General features: G+C 45.9%; 1 protein-coding gene across 4 annotated transcripts in view; it reads left to right on the forward strand.

Moving 5' to 3' along the window:
- LOC102093352 (alpha-protein kinase 2) overlaps window positions 1-13,677 on the forward strand; it is a 60,177-nt gene that overhangs the window by 23,496 nt on the left and 23,004 nt on the right. For 3 of the 4 annotated variants that reach the window (XM_065046686.1, XM_065046683.1, XM_065046682.1), the window contains 7 exons: window positions 598-725; window positions 821-856; window positions 2,956-3,230; window positions 3,353-3,441; window positions 4,322-4,539; window positions 6,294-6,342; window positions 11,459-12,203. In XM_065046686.1, the coding sequence (XP_064902758.1) occupies window positions 598-725; window positions 821-856; window positions 2,956-3,230; window positions 3,353-3,441; window positions 4,322-4,539; window positions 6,294-6,342; window positions 11,459-11,741 (1,078 nt within the window). In that variant the 3' untranslated portion in view covers window positions 11,742-12,203. Of the gene's footprint in view, window positions 1-597; window positions 726-820; window positions 857-2,955; window positions 3,231-3,352; window positions 3,442-4,321; window positions 4,540-6,293; window positions 6,343-11,458; window positions 12,204-13,677 lie in introns of those variants that run through there. The other variant, XM_065046684.1, reaches the window with a different exon arrangement.

Below are 13,677 nucleotides of genomic sequence, written 5' to 3' on the forward strand. Positions count from 1 at the left end.
AACACGGCAGTGATTCACTCTTGTACCTGTTAAGGGGATTAGTATGATAGGTGCAAAAATCAACTTAAGCAGGGACTTTTCAGTCAGGCCTGGCCCTGTTCGAGTGCGGTTTATTGCTGCCAGAGCCAGCCGGGGGCGGCCGCTGCTGGAACTGCATTCACGTGGCGTTGCACCCCAGTGGTGATGTCTGCTCTTGGTCCATCCGTGAGGTTGCATACACAGACGTCAGGGAGCTTGAAAAAACCAAAGGAGCAGAGAAAGTTGGGTGAGGAGTCAATACTGAGGAACAGCGTACCGCATTTGGGGATTTATATGGTCATACTTTATATTTTGGCCATGCTATTGGTAGGAATATTAGAATGCCTTTGATGTGATTTAATTATTTGGGGACTGAGGTACTTTCCTCTCAGAATGTAGAAGGATCATCTATTGTGAAACACATGATAGGCTGAATGCTTCTAAGTAGGGTGAAATAAAGTATTTTGTCTATGTGCATCACATTTGAAGCAGTCTTTGTGCTGAGGGGTGGAAATTCCAGGGAAAGGAGGAAGATCTTTTAAAAGTGTTAATGTGGAAAATCAACATATTCTGTTCCAGTGCCCAGGATGACTCTCCCGTCTCTTTGACAATAGCTAAAGCCACTAACAAAGACCAGGGAATGTATTACTGCTGCTTGAATAACGTGTATGGAAAGGTGACTGCTGAGTTTAATCTGACTTCTGAAGGTAAATCCCAGTTTATGATTTTGATTAACAATAATGATAATGGCCGTTTTCATTCATTTTTTGGGTAAAAAATCTGTTTCTTTGTTTCCTTGTAGTATTGGAACATCTCTCGAGTTTTCAGAATTGTGAAGGTATGTACACACATCTATTTGAACGTGTGCTCTAAACTTTTGTTCATTCGGATTTCCGAACAGAACAAAGGATGGAAAAATATAACCAGATGGAGACGTTTTGATAGTTATCCCCTGGGAAACTATGGGAATCCACCGAATCAGTATTGTGGTTTTCATTAGCTGTCTTTCCCTTTTTGCACTCACCTCTTCTGTACCATGCAAGTTAAAATTCACCTCCGTTCGTGGGAGTTTTGCGGGTGAATTACCTTCACGTAGGATGGAATGGTTTGTGCAGGGCTGTGGCGTACACGCCATGACAAATTCCTGGTCTGACTTGACGGTGTAAGTTCTCGTTAGCTCGGTGCACCAGCACTGCCCAGCCGGTAGAGGGTGAAAGAGCGATGCCTCCACACGCAGAGCCCCGCTTTTGGCAGAAAAACGTGCCAGGGGTGTTTAAACACATGGTCTTTGCAAGTCACCTGCTATGTAACTTTACTCCAAGAGAAAGGCAGCATGAAGATTTGGAATGCTTTCCCTATACGTTAGCCTGTGTTTCATCACACTCGGCATCTGCCTTGCTGTGCTGCAGCTAAGGATAGATAGTGCGCTGCAAATTGGTTTAGCGTTTTTGAACACTCTGTACTAATTGAGTACTTCACTTAGGCAACTGGTTTTTCTTTCTTTTTCTGGAAGAATAAAATGAAACATGTAGTTCCTTGTTCAAATAAAAACAAGACTTTTCATGTGTCCGCACTGTATCACTTGTGATCAACAAAGCGTTTTAGGTGGAGTTAAGGAACCTTCTGAGTCCAGCTCTGGATGAGCGCTGTTTCCTCTGTGCTCTGAACAGAGGCGTTAGTGTTCAGAACCTAACCCGGAGACGACCATGAAGGGAGCTGAGGACTTCATTTGTCCGGAGCGTACACCTTTTGTGCTCTCATTTATCTTTTCCACTGGTGTTCCTTGAAATGTTACCATTAGAGCAACCTGAAGTGCAGTTAGGGTGTTTTCGTTTCTCTCAGTGTTTAACCTTAACCACTTTTTAATCTCTCTTTTTTTTTCTTTCCCATTTATATTCCAGTCACCATTTATAAGGGTGAAATCCATAATCCTGCTGGGTTGCAGCTGTAACAAATTTAGGCACACATTGTTATGCCACTGGTACCTTCAAAATCCACGGGTGGGGGGATAAGAGAAATATTGTTGTACCAATTTCTCCTGAATATAAAGATCACTAAAATTTGTGGGTTTGCTTCTCGATTGAAACTGGCATGGGCATTTAGAGAAATGTGGCTCTTGTTCAAAGTGACTTATGAAATCAAAATCATGCTTTTTTTCCTACCTTTGCTAATGAACCTATTTTTAAGCTGGTGCTTGCCAAGTTGAAAAGAAACACTTTAATATGGCAGCGTGCAGCACTGGAGCTGGTGCGGTGAAGGTGGTCGGTACTGGGAAGGGCACATTTCCGGCACGGTCACGTTGGGTAGGGACTGAGACCCCTTTCAGCCGCGTGCCCCTACACACACATGGGCACGATCTTTGAAAACACTCCAAGCTGCAGGCGAAAGCAGGCTGTGGTTATACCGGCAACTTCTGGCTTTTCCGAAGAGACAGGCTCGCTTCAGAAGAACGTGTTCTGGGCACAGTGGGGCACGGCACTGTGTTCTACTTTTAAATTCAGATCTACAGACACAGATGCTCGTTAGCTGTGTTACTGTGTTTGTAATACCAAAAAGCAGAGTTGGCAGGATCTCCTTATTCTCTCAGTGCCTCTTTAGTTCTCAGCCAGCTTGACTGACTTCAGCTTCATTTGAAGCTCCGGTTTAAAACCACCCTAATAGTTTTAAAAACAGCTTTTGTGATTTTCAGCTGGTTTTTGTTTGCTGCGCTCTGTATCTCTCCTTACGGACCCGAACTGCCACCGTTCTCCTGGCAGCTTTAGGCTTTAGGCAGCAGGATCCCAGCCCCATATGAACACAAGTTAGGCCGTGTATTCTGTTTTCATTGAGCATTTTCCTTAATACTCTGTGGATAAACGCATTTGTTCTCCCATGTCCACCCCTTTCCCTGTGACTGCAGAGGGACGTTGTGCAGAGCAAAGTGGTGTTTTGTTTCAGGTGCGGAAGAAATTGAGTTCATGCAGCTCGTGTTCAGAGAAGATTTAATCAGTGACAGCTATTTTGGTGGGAACCTGCATGGCACAATAGCTACAGAAGAGCTTCACTTTGGTGAAGGCATGCACCGGAGAGCCTTCCGCAGCAGAGTGCTGCGAGGCCTCGTGCCGATGTTCCTTCCTGGCCATGCCTGCGTGCTCAAAGTGCACAACGCCATCACCTACGGGACCAAGAGCAGGGATGATCTAGTGCAAAAGAACTACAGACTCGCACTGCAGGTGAGCTTCCCTGTCCTTTAGAAGCGAGAATTGTGTGGAAAAGCTGTCTTGCAAACGTTCAAACAGATGATCTGTTAAAAGTTTTGAGGATTATTCCATCGGCATATCTGTTTGTAATACAGGAATGCTATGTCCAGACTACTGCAAGAGAGTATGCGAAGATGTACGCAGCTGAAGCTGAACACTTGGAAGGCTTTGGGGAAGTACCAGAGTGAGTATATATATATATATATATATGCATATATATACATGTATGTGTAGATACGTCATCCTGGCCACAGCTGCCCACTGATAGCTAGAAGTAATTACTGAAGAAGAAGAGAGAGGAGTCCTGAGAACAGTGTCACGACCTAAATAATACTGAGTATCAAGGTGGTGAGAGACTCCATTCCCATTAGAGAAGGGTGATAAGAAGTGAAGACAAAGGCATGATTTTTATATAAATTCAGAGGAATTAATTCGTGTTTGTAAAGTAACACCACTGGGTGATACTCTGGTATCATCTAGTAACAGCAGTGGGGGATAACTCAGCTTTCCAGCTTTCCGTTAGAAATGAAATATTGAGAGAAATCTTGGGCATTCTGAAGCTGGTATGAAGTCACTCCTTACACAAGTTTTCTCTGTAAAGAGAGGCTTAACCCAGAAAACCCAACTCTGATTGCAGGTTTTCCCCAAGGCTGGTTTATTTCATTTCAGAAGTTTTCCATTTCCTGAGTATGTTTGTCAGACCAGTAGCTCAGTCCAGGTTCACCTCTGCCTCCGAGGCTGGGAAGCAGCATCTTGAGGAGCTGGTAATAGATCTTTTTCCAAGGATTTGCTGTTCCAGTGTCAGGCTACTGTGCAGAGTTGGACTTGCAACGATGGTTGAAATTCCATCTGCCTTGCGTGAGGGGTAAGGCCTGCATGCTTGGCAGCAGGCTGAATCTCCATCTCCGTTTAGAAGACACAAGGTCTTATTCAGATGTCTCCTGGCTTGGTTTAGACCTGGGAGCTGTTCATTCACTCTCTGAGATCACTGGCCATTTTGTCTGTTTCTTCCTCTTTCATTGACAGAACTCTGGATTTTATGAGTTTTTATCCCTTGATTTTAGGATCATTCCTATTTTTCTTGTTCATCGCCCTGCTAATAACATCCCCTATGCGACAGTGGAGGAGGAGCTGGTTGGGGAGTTTGTGAAATACTCTGTCAGAGATGGCAAGGAAGTAAATTTCCTGAGAAGAGACTCGGAGGCTGGCCAGAAGTGCTGCACCTTCCAGCACTGGGTGTATGAGAGGACCAGTGGGAGTTTGCTGGTCACTGACCTGCAAGGTGAGTTGTCTGGGTGGGGGCAGTTAAATGGTTTCCCATGATACAGGCTGGTGACCACTCAGTCAATCCCAGCAGCTGCAGAACGTCCAGACTGTTATTTCTGAGCAATGTTTTCTTGGCTTTCTGTGTCCTGTTGGCAGTGCTGAGCAACCTTGTAATGGGCAGAGTCTCCTCCAGATGTGGACGGTACCCTGGCCTTGTGCCCGTTTTATACGGAGTCTTGTGCTCATCAGAATAAGAGATAGGAGAGGGAGTTAGGGCATTTTATTTCTAGCCTCTTCTAAGTGCACTGTGTTTATTAGTGTGTCACCTGGGGCACAGAAAGACATTAATTAATTGCCTACTGTGGCAGCAGGGCCTAGCACGTATTAACCTATGCAGTATTATGATCTTTATCTAATCAATTTATGTTCTTACAAGAAGACAGTTTGGAAAGGAAAAAACAAATCTCACATTCTTAACAGTCGCCTTAGTAAATCGGGACACTCAGCATGAGTCAAGCCTGGCTTATTGTCTTACCTCCCAGAGGTTAATGAAATATCTTGTGAATGAAAGCCTTCGGTTGTTAATAACAGCCCAGTCTTTCACTTTTCCTTGTCTTTAAATGCGTGCAGTCTCTGAACAGTGGAATGCTCCACATTCAGGTCCTGGCTAGGTCTGAAGAAGCATGTTTCACCAAGAAAGGAAAAATGGTGAAGGAACACCCTTCTCACGTTCAGTAAATGCTGCCCTGAGCTTCTGAGGGCGTGACTCCTTCCCGCTGCTGCATTGCTGGGCCTGTCCCGACACCATATGCGAAGGTTTATTTGAAATGGAGAAAGAGACCCTTGGTAAAGAAAATCAAAGAAAGGTGGAATCTTAGAAAATATCCCAAATATCTCTTTAACAAGAGAGGGCAGGAAAATCAGCAACAAAACTCCTGGAATTATTTAAAGGGAGAAGAAAGAACAGAATCCTAGCCTGAGTGAAGCATAACAGCAGAGATGGTATCTGGGCCTCTCTAAGGATTGCTGCCCCCGTGCCAATATACCTGCTGCTGTTGAAGAGGAACAGCCCTCCCCTCTGGTCATCTTCATTTGAGTCTTTTTCAGGCATACCAGTTGAGATTTCTGAGAGTACTCTTGGAGGAAAATGGTCTTCGGACCATCATTTTCCTGTACAGAAAAAATTGCATACTGCAGGGCTGGATTTTGCCTGTAAACAACTCAACAGAGGGACAGGTTAAATACCCAAGCTTTTGGAAATACTGAGTGAGAAAAGAGATTTTGGATCTCTCACTCAAAAACTAAAGCTAAGGTGGAGTGACCTATTGCTATTTGATTGGCAAAGCAAATACCCAGTTCCTGCTGGTAGATATTGTACTCAAGTTTGCAAAGCATCAGGACCACAGACCCCGTAATTAAATGTCAGGACAGGTGCATAAGCGAAGATTCTGTATGTTTCCTACAATGCAGTCATCAAGGGGTAACCCCTCTTTCCCACCAACTGTCTGGCACAGGAAACAAGTTCTGCTCTGTTTATCGCCTTGCTGTCCGTAAACTACCAGCGTGAGACTGACTTCTAGGAATTGCTAATGCACAACCATCCTATTGTGCATTGGGGTACCTTAAAATGTGTGAAAAAATGGTGACAAATGAGTAAAACCATGAATCAATAAATAATATTTAATGCTTCTATATATGCTGCTTTTGAATCCGAAGGTGTTCCTGGGAATTCCAGGGTAACATAAGCTCTCTTTCCTTGTTGCCTTGTAGGTGTAGGAATGAAGTTAACTGATGTTGGCATAGCAACGCAGGCCAAAGGGTGAGTGACAAATTATTTCTGAACAGCATGGTTTTGCTTTACACATCAATCTCTTCACAGTGTAAACACGCTGGGGGAGGGCACACTGGAACATATTCCTGTTTTAACTTTGGAAGAAAACAATCCTCATCTGACTTTTTTCACTTATTTTGTTCATATTTATGGGAACCTGCCTATAAGGGAAACACGTTTCTTTTATTCTAAAAGGATGGGGCTACACCGTAGACTGGGCGTTGCTTTTCCTTCACGCCTCCCTTAAAGTAGGTGTATTCAAAGGGCATTTCGTGAGTGAAATCCAGGTCTGTGGTGACTTGCAAGCAAATAGGCTCTGTACGTGGTGGTACATCAGCTGGAGGAAGGTGGGGCTGAAAGCGCAGGGCCAGCTCTGGCCCCAGCCTGGGAGACAGTGACAGCCCTGCTGTTTGTGCTCTCGGACATCCCTCAGACCCTGCCCGCTGCCGGAGCCAGCGCTTGCCCTCACCAGCCCCTGCCCCAGCAAATGCAAATCCAGCCCCGCCGGCGGCTCCTGCTGCCGGGAGCCGGGGTGCCCCTTCTGATGGCCCTTGTGCTCTGGGACCTGCCGCCGTGCTGGGCAGCCAGGGCAGGACATGCCTGAGAGGGACTGGTACGGGAGCTGTGTGAGAGAACGCACCTGAAATCCCTCTTGCGGCCAGCAAAAGCGCCAGAGCTTTAGAATATGTGTATTTATGACACAAGCTTTTATGAAGAGTCCTTTCTCAGTTTAGAAGTCTATGAGTCAGTTTTTCTTCGTACAGCAGGCAGTGGCCGTGAGCTTTTATTGAGCCTGTGTTCTTGTCAGCTGCACGGGTGGAGCAAAGGTGTCTGTTCAGTGTTGTACAGGCCGCTTACCTGATTAAAAAGGACATGCATTAAGGGATCTGATGGTGTCTCTTTCCCTTCTCTCTCGAAAGCAGTAATTCTGAGATAAAACAAAAGATCTGTTTGTAATATTTAAAGAGGCCAGTTTCCTGGTAGTTTTATGGTGACTTCAGGTTTTTTTGGGAGACTTTAGGAGACTAAAAACGTAGTATGGTACTGTTAAGATTTTAGCTGTATTATTAGCGAAGATACGAGGCTGATTTAGTGGTATAAAATCTGTGTGGCATACAGCCATTGACGGAGTTTTCCTCAACGAGGCTTTGCAGAGGTAATGACCTCCCTGAGCCCAGACAGGCCTCTGCCTCCAGGTCTTCGCAGCCTGAGCCCGTCACAGCCAAGGAAAAATATCCTTGGGAAGTGCTTCTGTGGTGAATGGGAGAACATTCTTACTGTTCCTGGTTGGAATGTAAATTAAATACAATTCTAATTCCACTCTAAGCTTGTGATCAGGGGAAAAAAACGAACAATCAAACCAACCACCACCTCCCCCACCATGGCCAGGCTCGTAGTATAGTCAAGCTTTCACATCATCTCATGTCGTAGTACAACTCTAATTGATGAATTTGTCATGAATTATTCATGGCATTCTATATCCCCCAGTGTTTCTTGTAAACCAGGCACAATAAACAGCATCTATTAAAATTCTGTACCTCTATTCAGCATTGCTCATTCCCTTTTTTTTGGGTTCAGACTTGTATTCCAAGTCTGAACAGCCATTTCTGGATAAGCATTTCTGTATCCTTTGCCTTCCTCTTTCCCTCCTGTCCTGTAGAGGCTGTGGAGAAATTCGTATTTCCAACAATTAGCACTCTTTAATTCTGATCTTTTATCCTTTCTGTGTCTGATTTACCAGTGAATTGGAAACCAAACGAAGGCAAAGCGAAGGGTCATTATTCAGTGCACTGAGGCAGCTGCAGACCAGTTTCTGTCGGTAGAGGGCGAAGCCCAACTAGAAACCAGAAAGCCTGGAAAATATTCTCGGCGTAGCCACTGGGGTGCACCAGAGTCAGGCGAGCAGTCCTCCGATAAGCTCTTCAGTAGATCGTTTGCTGAAGCCAAACAAAACAACCCGGCCAATTTAGAAGCTATGCACAAGTGCTCAAGTATTTATCCAAGAACGGTAAACACAAAAACGAAGACCGAGGAGCACAGTGACCCGTGCTCACGCTGATTAGCAGGAGTGCTGTTTGCCAAACGTGCATCCGAACGTCTGTCTGACAAAGCTAGTTTTACTCAGCATGGCAACAAGAGGCACTGGGGACAAATCCAACCTTCCCCCTTCAGATTTCAGGAAGATTTGGCTCAGGCCAATCCCCAGCTGTCAAGTTTGGGAGATGGAATTCTGTCCGGGTTTTATTTATCAGTCTAGTCAGTGAATTAATAGCGTGTGCTGTGCAAAATAACAGATTCCTGTTTTTCCAGGCTTGAAACGGTCAATAGTTTGGTGTTGTTGAACACAAGGCATGTGATAGCAATACAGACTGTACAGTCTGGGCGCCACGCGCTCGTGGGACGTTCCCCAGTTCCACACAGCACAGCTCAGCAGTGCTGCGAGTAGCAGCGGGGCTGTGGCCATCAGGTCTGTCCAGAGCACATGTGCCGTGTGGAAGCACACAGGGCTCTGGAGGCCGTGACGAACAAACACCAAGGGCTGGGAGAGCTCTGGTGCAGAGCTTTGGTCTGCTGTCTGTAGGTGCATTTCCCTGCGGCCTGGTAGGAGCCATGTTGCTGTCTGCACGCCGCAGAGCCACGCGAGGCTCGGTCGTGCCTCTGGCCTTCCAGAGCGGACAAGGGCTGCTGCTCGGGCCGCATCCGTAGCCACAGGATCAATGCAAACCTGTTGCTCTAAGAGAGGGGAAATGAGGATGGCTTGACTTAGGAGCAAAGCTATTAAAATAAAAATGATCACGTGTTTTTAATATAAACGTTCTGTCTCTTGTTCGCAAGATATCTATGTTCTTTGGCTGCAAATGTTTCTGGCATTTGTTGAATTCTAAAGCTAAAGTTAGTTAGCAGAGCATTCAGTCGTTCATGTAAAGTGTCTCTTACTCGTAGTACCATCGGAGCAAATGCTGCTGCTTCTGCTCTTAGTTCAGATGTTCCTTCAAGGACACACAGGAAGGGACAAAACCCAGATACAGATAGGAAAGACATTTAGACAGATTTTTATTTACTTCATTATAAAAATGGACCTTTTTTAACTCAACTTTTTCTTTCCAACATTATTTCCACAAAGAAATTAATATTATCAGAATTTTATAGCATGAGAAAAACACAGGAAGAAATTTTCATTAGCTGCAACAAAATGGCTATGTAGGAGAAAGGACTAAGAAAACGAGAGAAAGAAAAAGAGCGCATGGCCACAGATGAACGTAGCCGGCTTTCGGTGGGGTGGGAGCGCCGCAGGGCCCGTGTCGTTACTGCAGGGCACGCGTGCAGGCGGCGCGCAGCGGGGCGGAGGACCCGGGGCTGCCCGCACAGCCGCGTCCCCCGCAGGGACCCGCTCGGCAGGGCGGGCGCAGCGGCCGTGGTGCCATGGGCACTCACTGCAGGGACGCAGCGGTGAACTGAATGTTCATGATAGATTAATCAGAATAGTTTGGTCTAAGTTGTTGCTCTTTGCTGGCAGTCCATTGCTCTGCTCTAACTAGTTTCTGGAGTCAGGATCAATGCTTGATGGAAAGAGATTTTTTCACTGAGCACAGTTTGCCCGTGGAACTGAATGTTCTGCTGGTGTGTCTGGAGCACACACCTGCTGGCTCCAGTAGAGACTCTCACGTCTGAAGTCTCAAGTCCATTATTTCTCCAAAGGAGAGAGAACAGTTCATTCTCTTGCTGAGCTCCAGGGTGTAAGTCCTGAAGTAACAATGGCACTGCTCTTAAACTTCCTTTGGGTAAACAAGCACAGAAGTTACTTGGAGAGGAAAAGAGAATTGGGAAGGCCCTGTGGTTCTGTGGCTGCGTACAGCAAGCCGGCCGAGCGGTTTCTGCCGAGCAGGGCCGGCTGGCTGCTCTTTAACCGGGAGAGGAGCCTTGTCTGCTGTGAACAGCTTCACTGGCAAATGATAGCAGAATACATTTGGAGCTTTATTTCGTTGAGATGCATATGAAACGTTCAAAAACTCTGACGTCAAAGAAGAATCTGAAAACAAAAGATAGGTATGATAAGACAAAAAGGACTCCCAAATACTTATGAGGAGAAAGTTGAGCTCTCAAATAGTTTTTCTTGTTGAAGTTAACCACCAGCAATAATTTAATTCCTTAGAAGATTAAGGTCTGCTGTTCACCTTACAATTGCCTGCAAAGTCTTCATCATCGTGGCTGAAATAGATTGTCCGCACTCACTTGGGATACGTCCTCCATGGGTGGGCAATTGTGACAGTGTGCAAAGGCAGCAGCAAAACGTATAGATGACTTTTTGGCTGTCAGGGGGCCTGCCAGTCTGCGTTACCATTTTGGTATGTGCCTGAATGAGCAATACGTATTACCTTTTAGATACACTAGAGAAACTTTCCGATTTGCATTATCTGCCAAAGAGGTATTTTCCCTCCCAGGGTGCAATTACCGATCTAAGAAAGCAGTCGGCCTGAGGCTTCATCTTTTTGACTTCTTCTCTGTAGAGGAACACTGGAGATGCAAAATAGGACAGTTAGGTACAAATGGAGGTAGATATCGTCCCCTTTTGTTGCAAGGGATTTTATTGTATTTTCACCACTGGTACCATTCTTTCTAAGAAAATTTGGCAAACTATGTTGCACTAATTATCTGTCAGAAGGAGTTTGACCTTCTTAGAGCGACAGTGTGTTCTTAGCACTGTGCAATCGTCATGAGGAAGTAAGTTCTCTGGAATGCTGTGCAGTGAGCATGTCGTGTTAACTTCAGTGCTAAACCCGTTTGTTTGGTTTTGTGCAGTGATAACTCACAGTTCACCTCTGGGGATGTTGTATGTCCAGGGAGCCACGAGAATAGACTAGAACACGCGCTTCCTAAGGTTACCGATAAAAGGAGAGGAGCATCCTGCTCTTTCTTCTCCCTTCTCTACCCTGGTAATTTGACCAAAACTTGCTCCTTTAAAAAGCAGGTGCAGCATGCATGGATGGAAGAGACTTGCTTAATGTTTTCAAGTTGCTTATGAGTCAGCAGTCATTCTCTGCCTCCCTGTGCTGAAAATGAATCTTCAAATCCCATCTGGCTTTTCTTTTCTTTGTTGCTACAGATACAAAGGTTTTAAAGGCAATTGCTCGATTTCCTTCATTGAGCAGTTCAGAGCCCTCCACCAGTGCAATAAGTACTGTGAGATGCTGGGGCTGAAATCTCTGCGAACCACTCATCAAAAACAGAGGAAAACAACATCCATGAAAAGCAAAAATCTGTCAAACTCATCGACTATAAAGAAAACAGCGCCCAAGAAAGCAAGAGAACCTAGAGACTTCCTTTCTTCAGAGCACCGAGTTGAACTGTCCCATCTCGCGAAAGCTCCTCTCGAAGATACGTGCTAATGATAGGCACCGACTTCAGAGCTTTGCCTTATGACATTATTCTGGAGTCATCCTGATGCAGATGCCAACAACAAAGCAAGCGGCTGATTCTGTGGTCTGGGTACCTGAGATTTAAGGGCAGGGCAAGGTTTTGAAGGCAAACTAAGCCATCAGCCCGGGTTATCATACAGCCCTTCTGTGTATTGGTATCTGCGCGCGTCTTGTATGTTCAAGTGCACCGCACACCACTGGAGAACATCTGCCTTTCTTTGTGTCTGTGGCCCTGTGGGTTAAGCTGCTACATGAATATCGATACATTTAAGAAGCCACTTAGCACAAGTTTTGCACAGTAGTGTTACTCTGGCTGCTGTAGAAAAATGTTTTTCTTTCACAGACTTTTGCATATTGTAATCCCACTATAATCCTATTCTTGTATTTTTTTTTTCCACTTACATGTCTTTTAATACAAGACAAAAACATTCATGATTGGATGTATCTGTCTTCTGTCCCCCCCCTCAATTAGCTGGCATCTCTAAGGTCCTCACAAAGTGATGTCATCTGCTTAAGGATGGGCAACTTGTGGGATTGTCCTTGCTGTCCGTGCAAGCTTCCTTGGATCCACAGTTAACCCCCTGGCCCAGGACAGTGGTGCGTGCACCAGGCCTGGTGTGGGATAGACGTTTGGAGTCTGCCGTTGCCAAACAGCTGCCGTCTGAAACACACCATTACACAGAGAGGGGCTTTTCTGTGGAACACAGAGTTGTTTTGTGAAGGACCTGACAGGTGCCCTGGGCCAGGACCTGTCTGCTGAGGAGGCACAATTAGTCCAGAACGCCCAGGCAGGGCCAGAACTGCGGGGAGACAGTCTGCTCCCTTGAACTGAAGTGTAGCTGCTGTGCAGGCAGAGGAGGGAACGGCACGTGCCAGAGGATGCAGCAGGGCTACCGGAGGCGGCAGGTGAAAAGCCACCCTGCAGTGCCCACCACAGAACACAAACACCGAGCACGTCAGACTGCTCATCCCCGCGTGATTTCTGAATGGCAGGTGTGCCAGAAGCCAGCCCCTGTGTGTGCGAGTCCCCTCAGTGCTGAGGAGGACAAAGGCAGTTTCAGACTGGGTTCTGCTTGGTGTTTATCATCAGTGGATACCGAAAAAGAGGGAAGCTCTTGGGGACCCGCTGACACTAGGGACAGAAACTCATCTGACTGCAGCGTAGATGTAAATCTGGGCTGGTCATCCTGGGCTCCCTGTGCGGCTAATGGAGATCTCAGTGGGGTTTAGAGCAAAGTGCAGGTCATCTGAAAAACAAACGTTTGAAATAGGTTAGATTGACTGTGCCAAAAAGTGCCTACATTCTGGTTATATTTCTGGTTGGATTTGATATTTTTCATTCATCTTTCAACTAGACTTGACATCTGTACTCAAAAGCTAATTCCTGAGTTTCTGTCAGTGGAAAGTCTAACTGATGGTAATAGGAGAACCTGGCAATACACTGGCTTAAAGCAGTCATTTTTTCTGTAATAGAACAGAAGTTTCAATTATAATAATGTCACACGATCCTGTTAAAACTCAGTTGTTGCCCTTGAGTTCAGCTACACATGCAATTACAGTGAAATAATTATACATTAATAGCTACCGAAAGTAGAAAATACTTGACTGATTACCTCGGGTTCAAGCCATCGGGACAAGGTTTAAACCCTCGCTCTGTGCGGGTGCTCGAGGGCTGGCTCTTTGGTGTATCTAAGGCAAGTGGGGAGCTGAGGCTTTGCCTGTTCTTTGGTTCCTCGTTGCCCCGTTCTCTCTCAGGCTGGCTGAGCGCTCTGTGCTGTCCTCCTGTCTGTCTGGTGCGGCAGCTCGGAGCTCTGTGACGGGAACGGCTGTGCAGGTCCCTCAGAAACATCCCCAGTTCCTCACTCGTGTCTCGGTCACAATAGAAGGAGTTTGACATTCAGGTAGT

This window comes from Columba livia, chromosome Z (assembly GCF_036013475.1).
Source record: "Columba livia isolate bColLiv1 breed racing homer chromosome Z, bColLiv1.pat.W.v2, whole genome shotgun sequence".
NCBI classification, from domain to species: Eukaryota; Metazoa; Chordata; class Aves; order Columbiformes; family Columbidae; genus Columba; species Columba livia.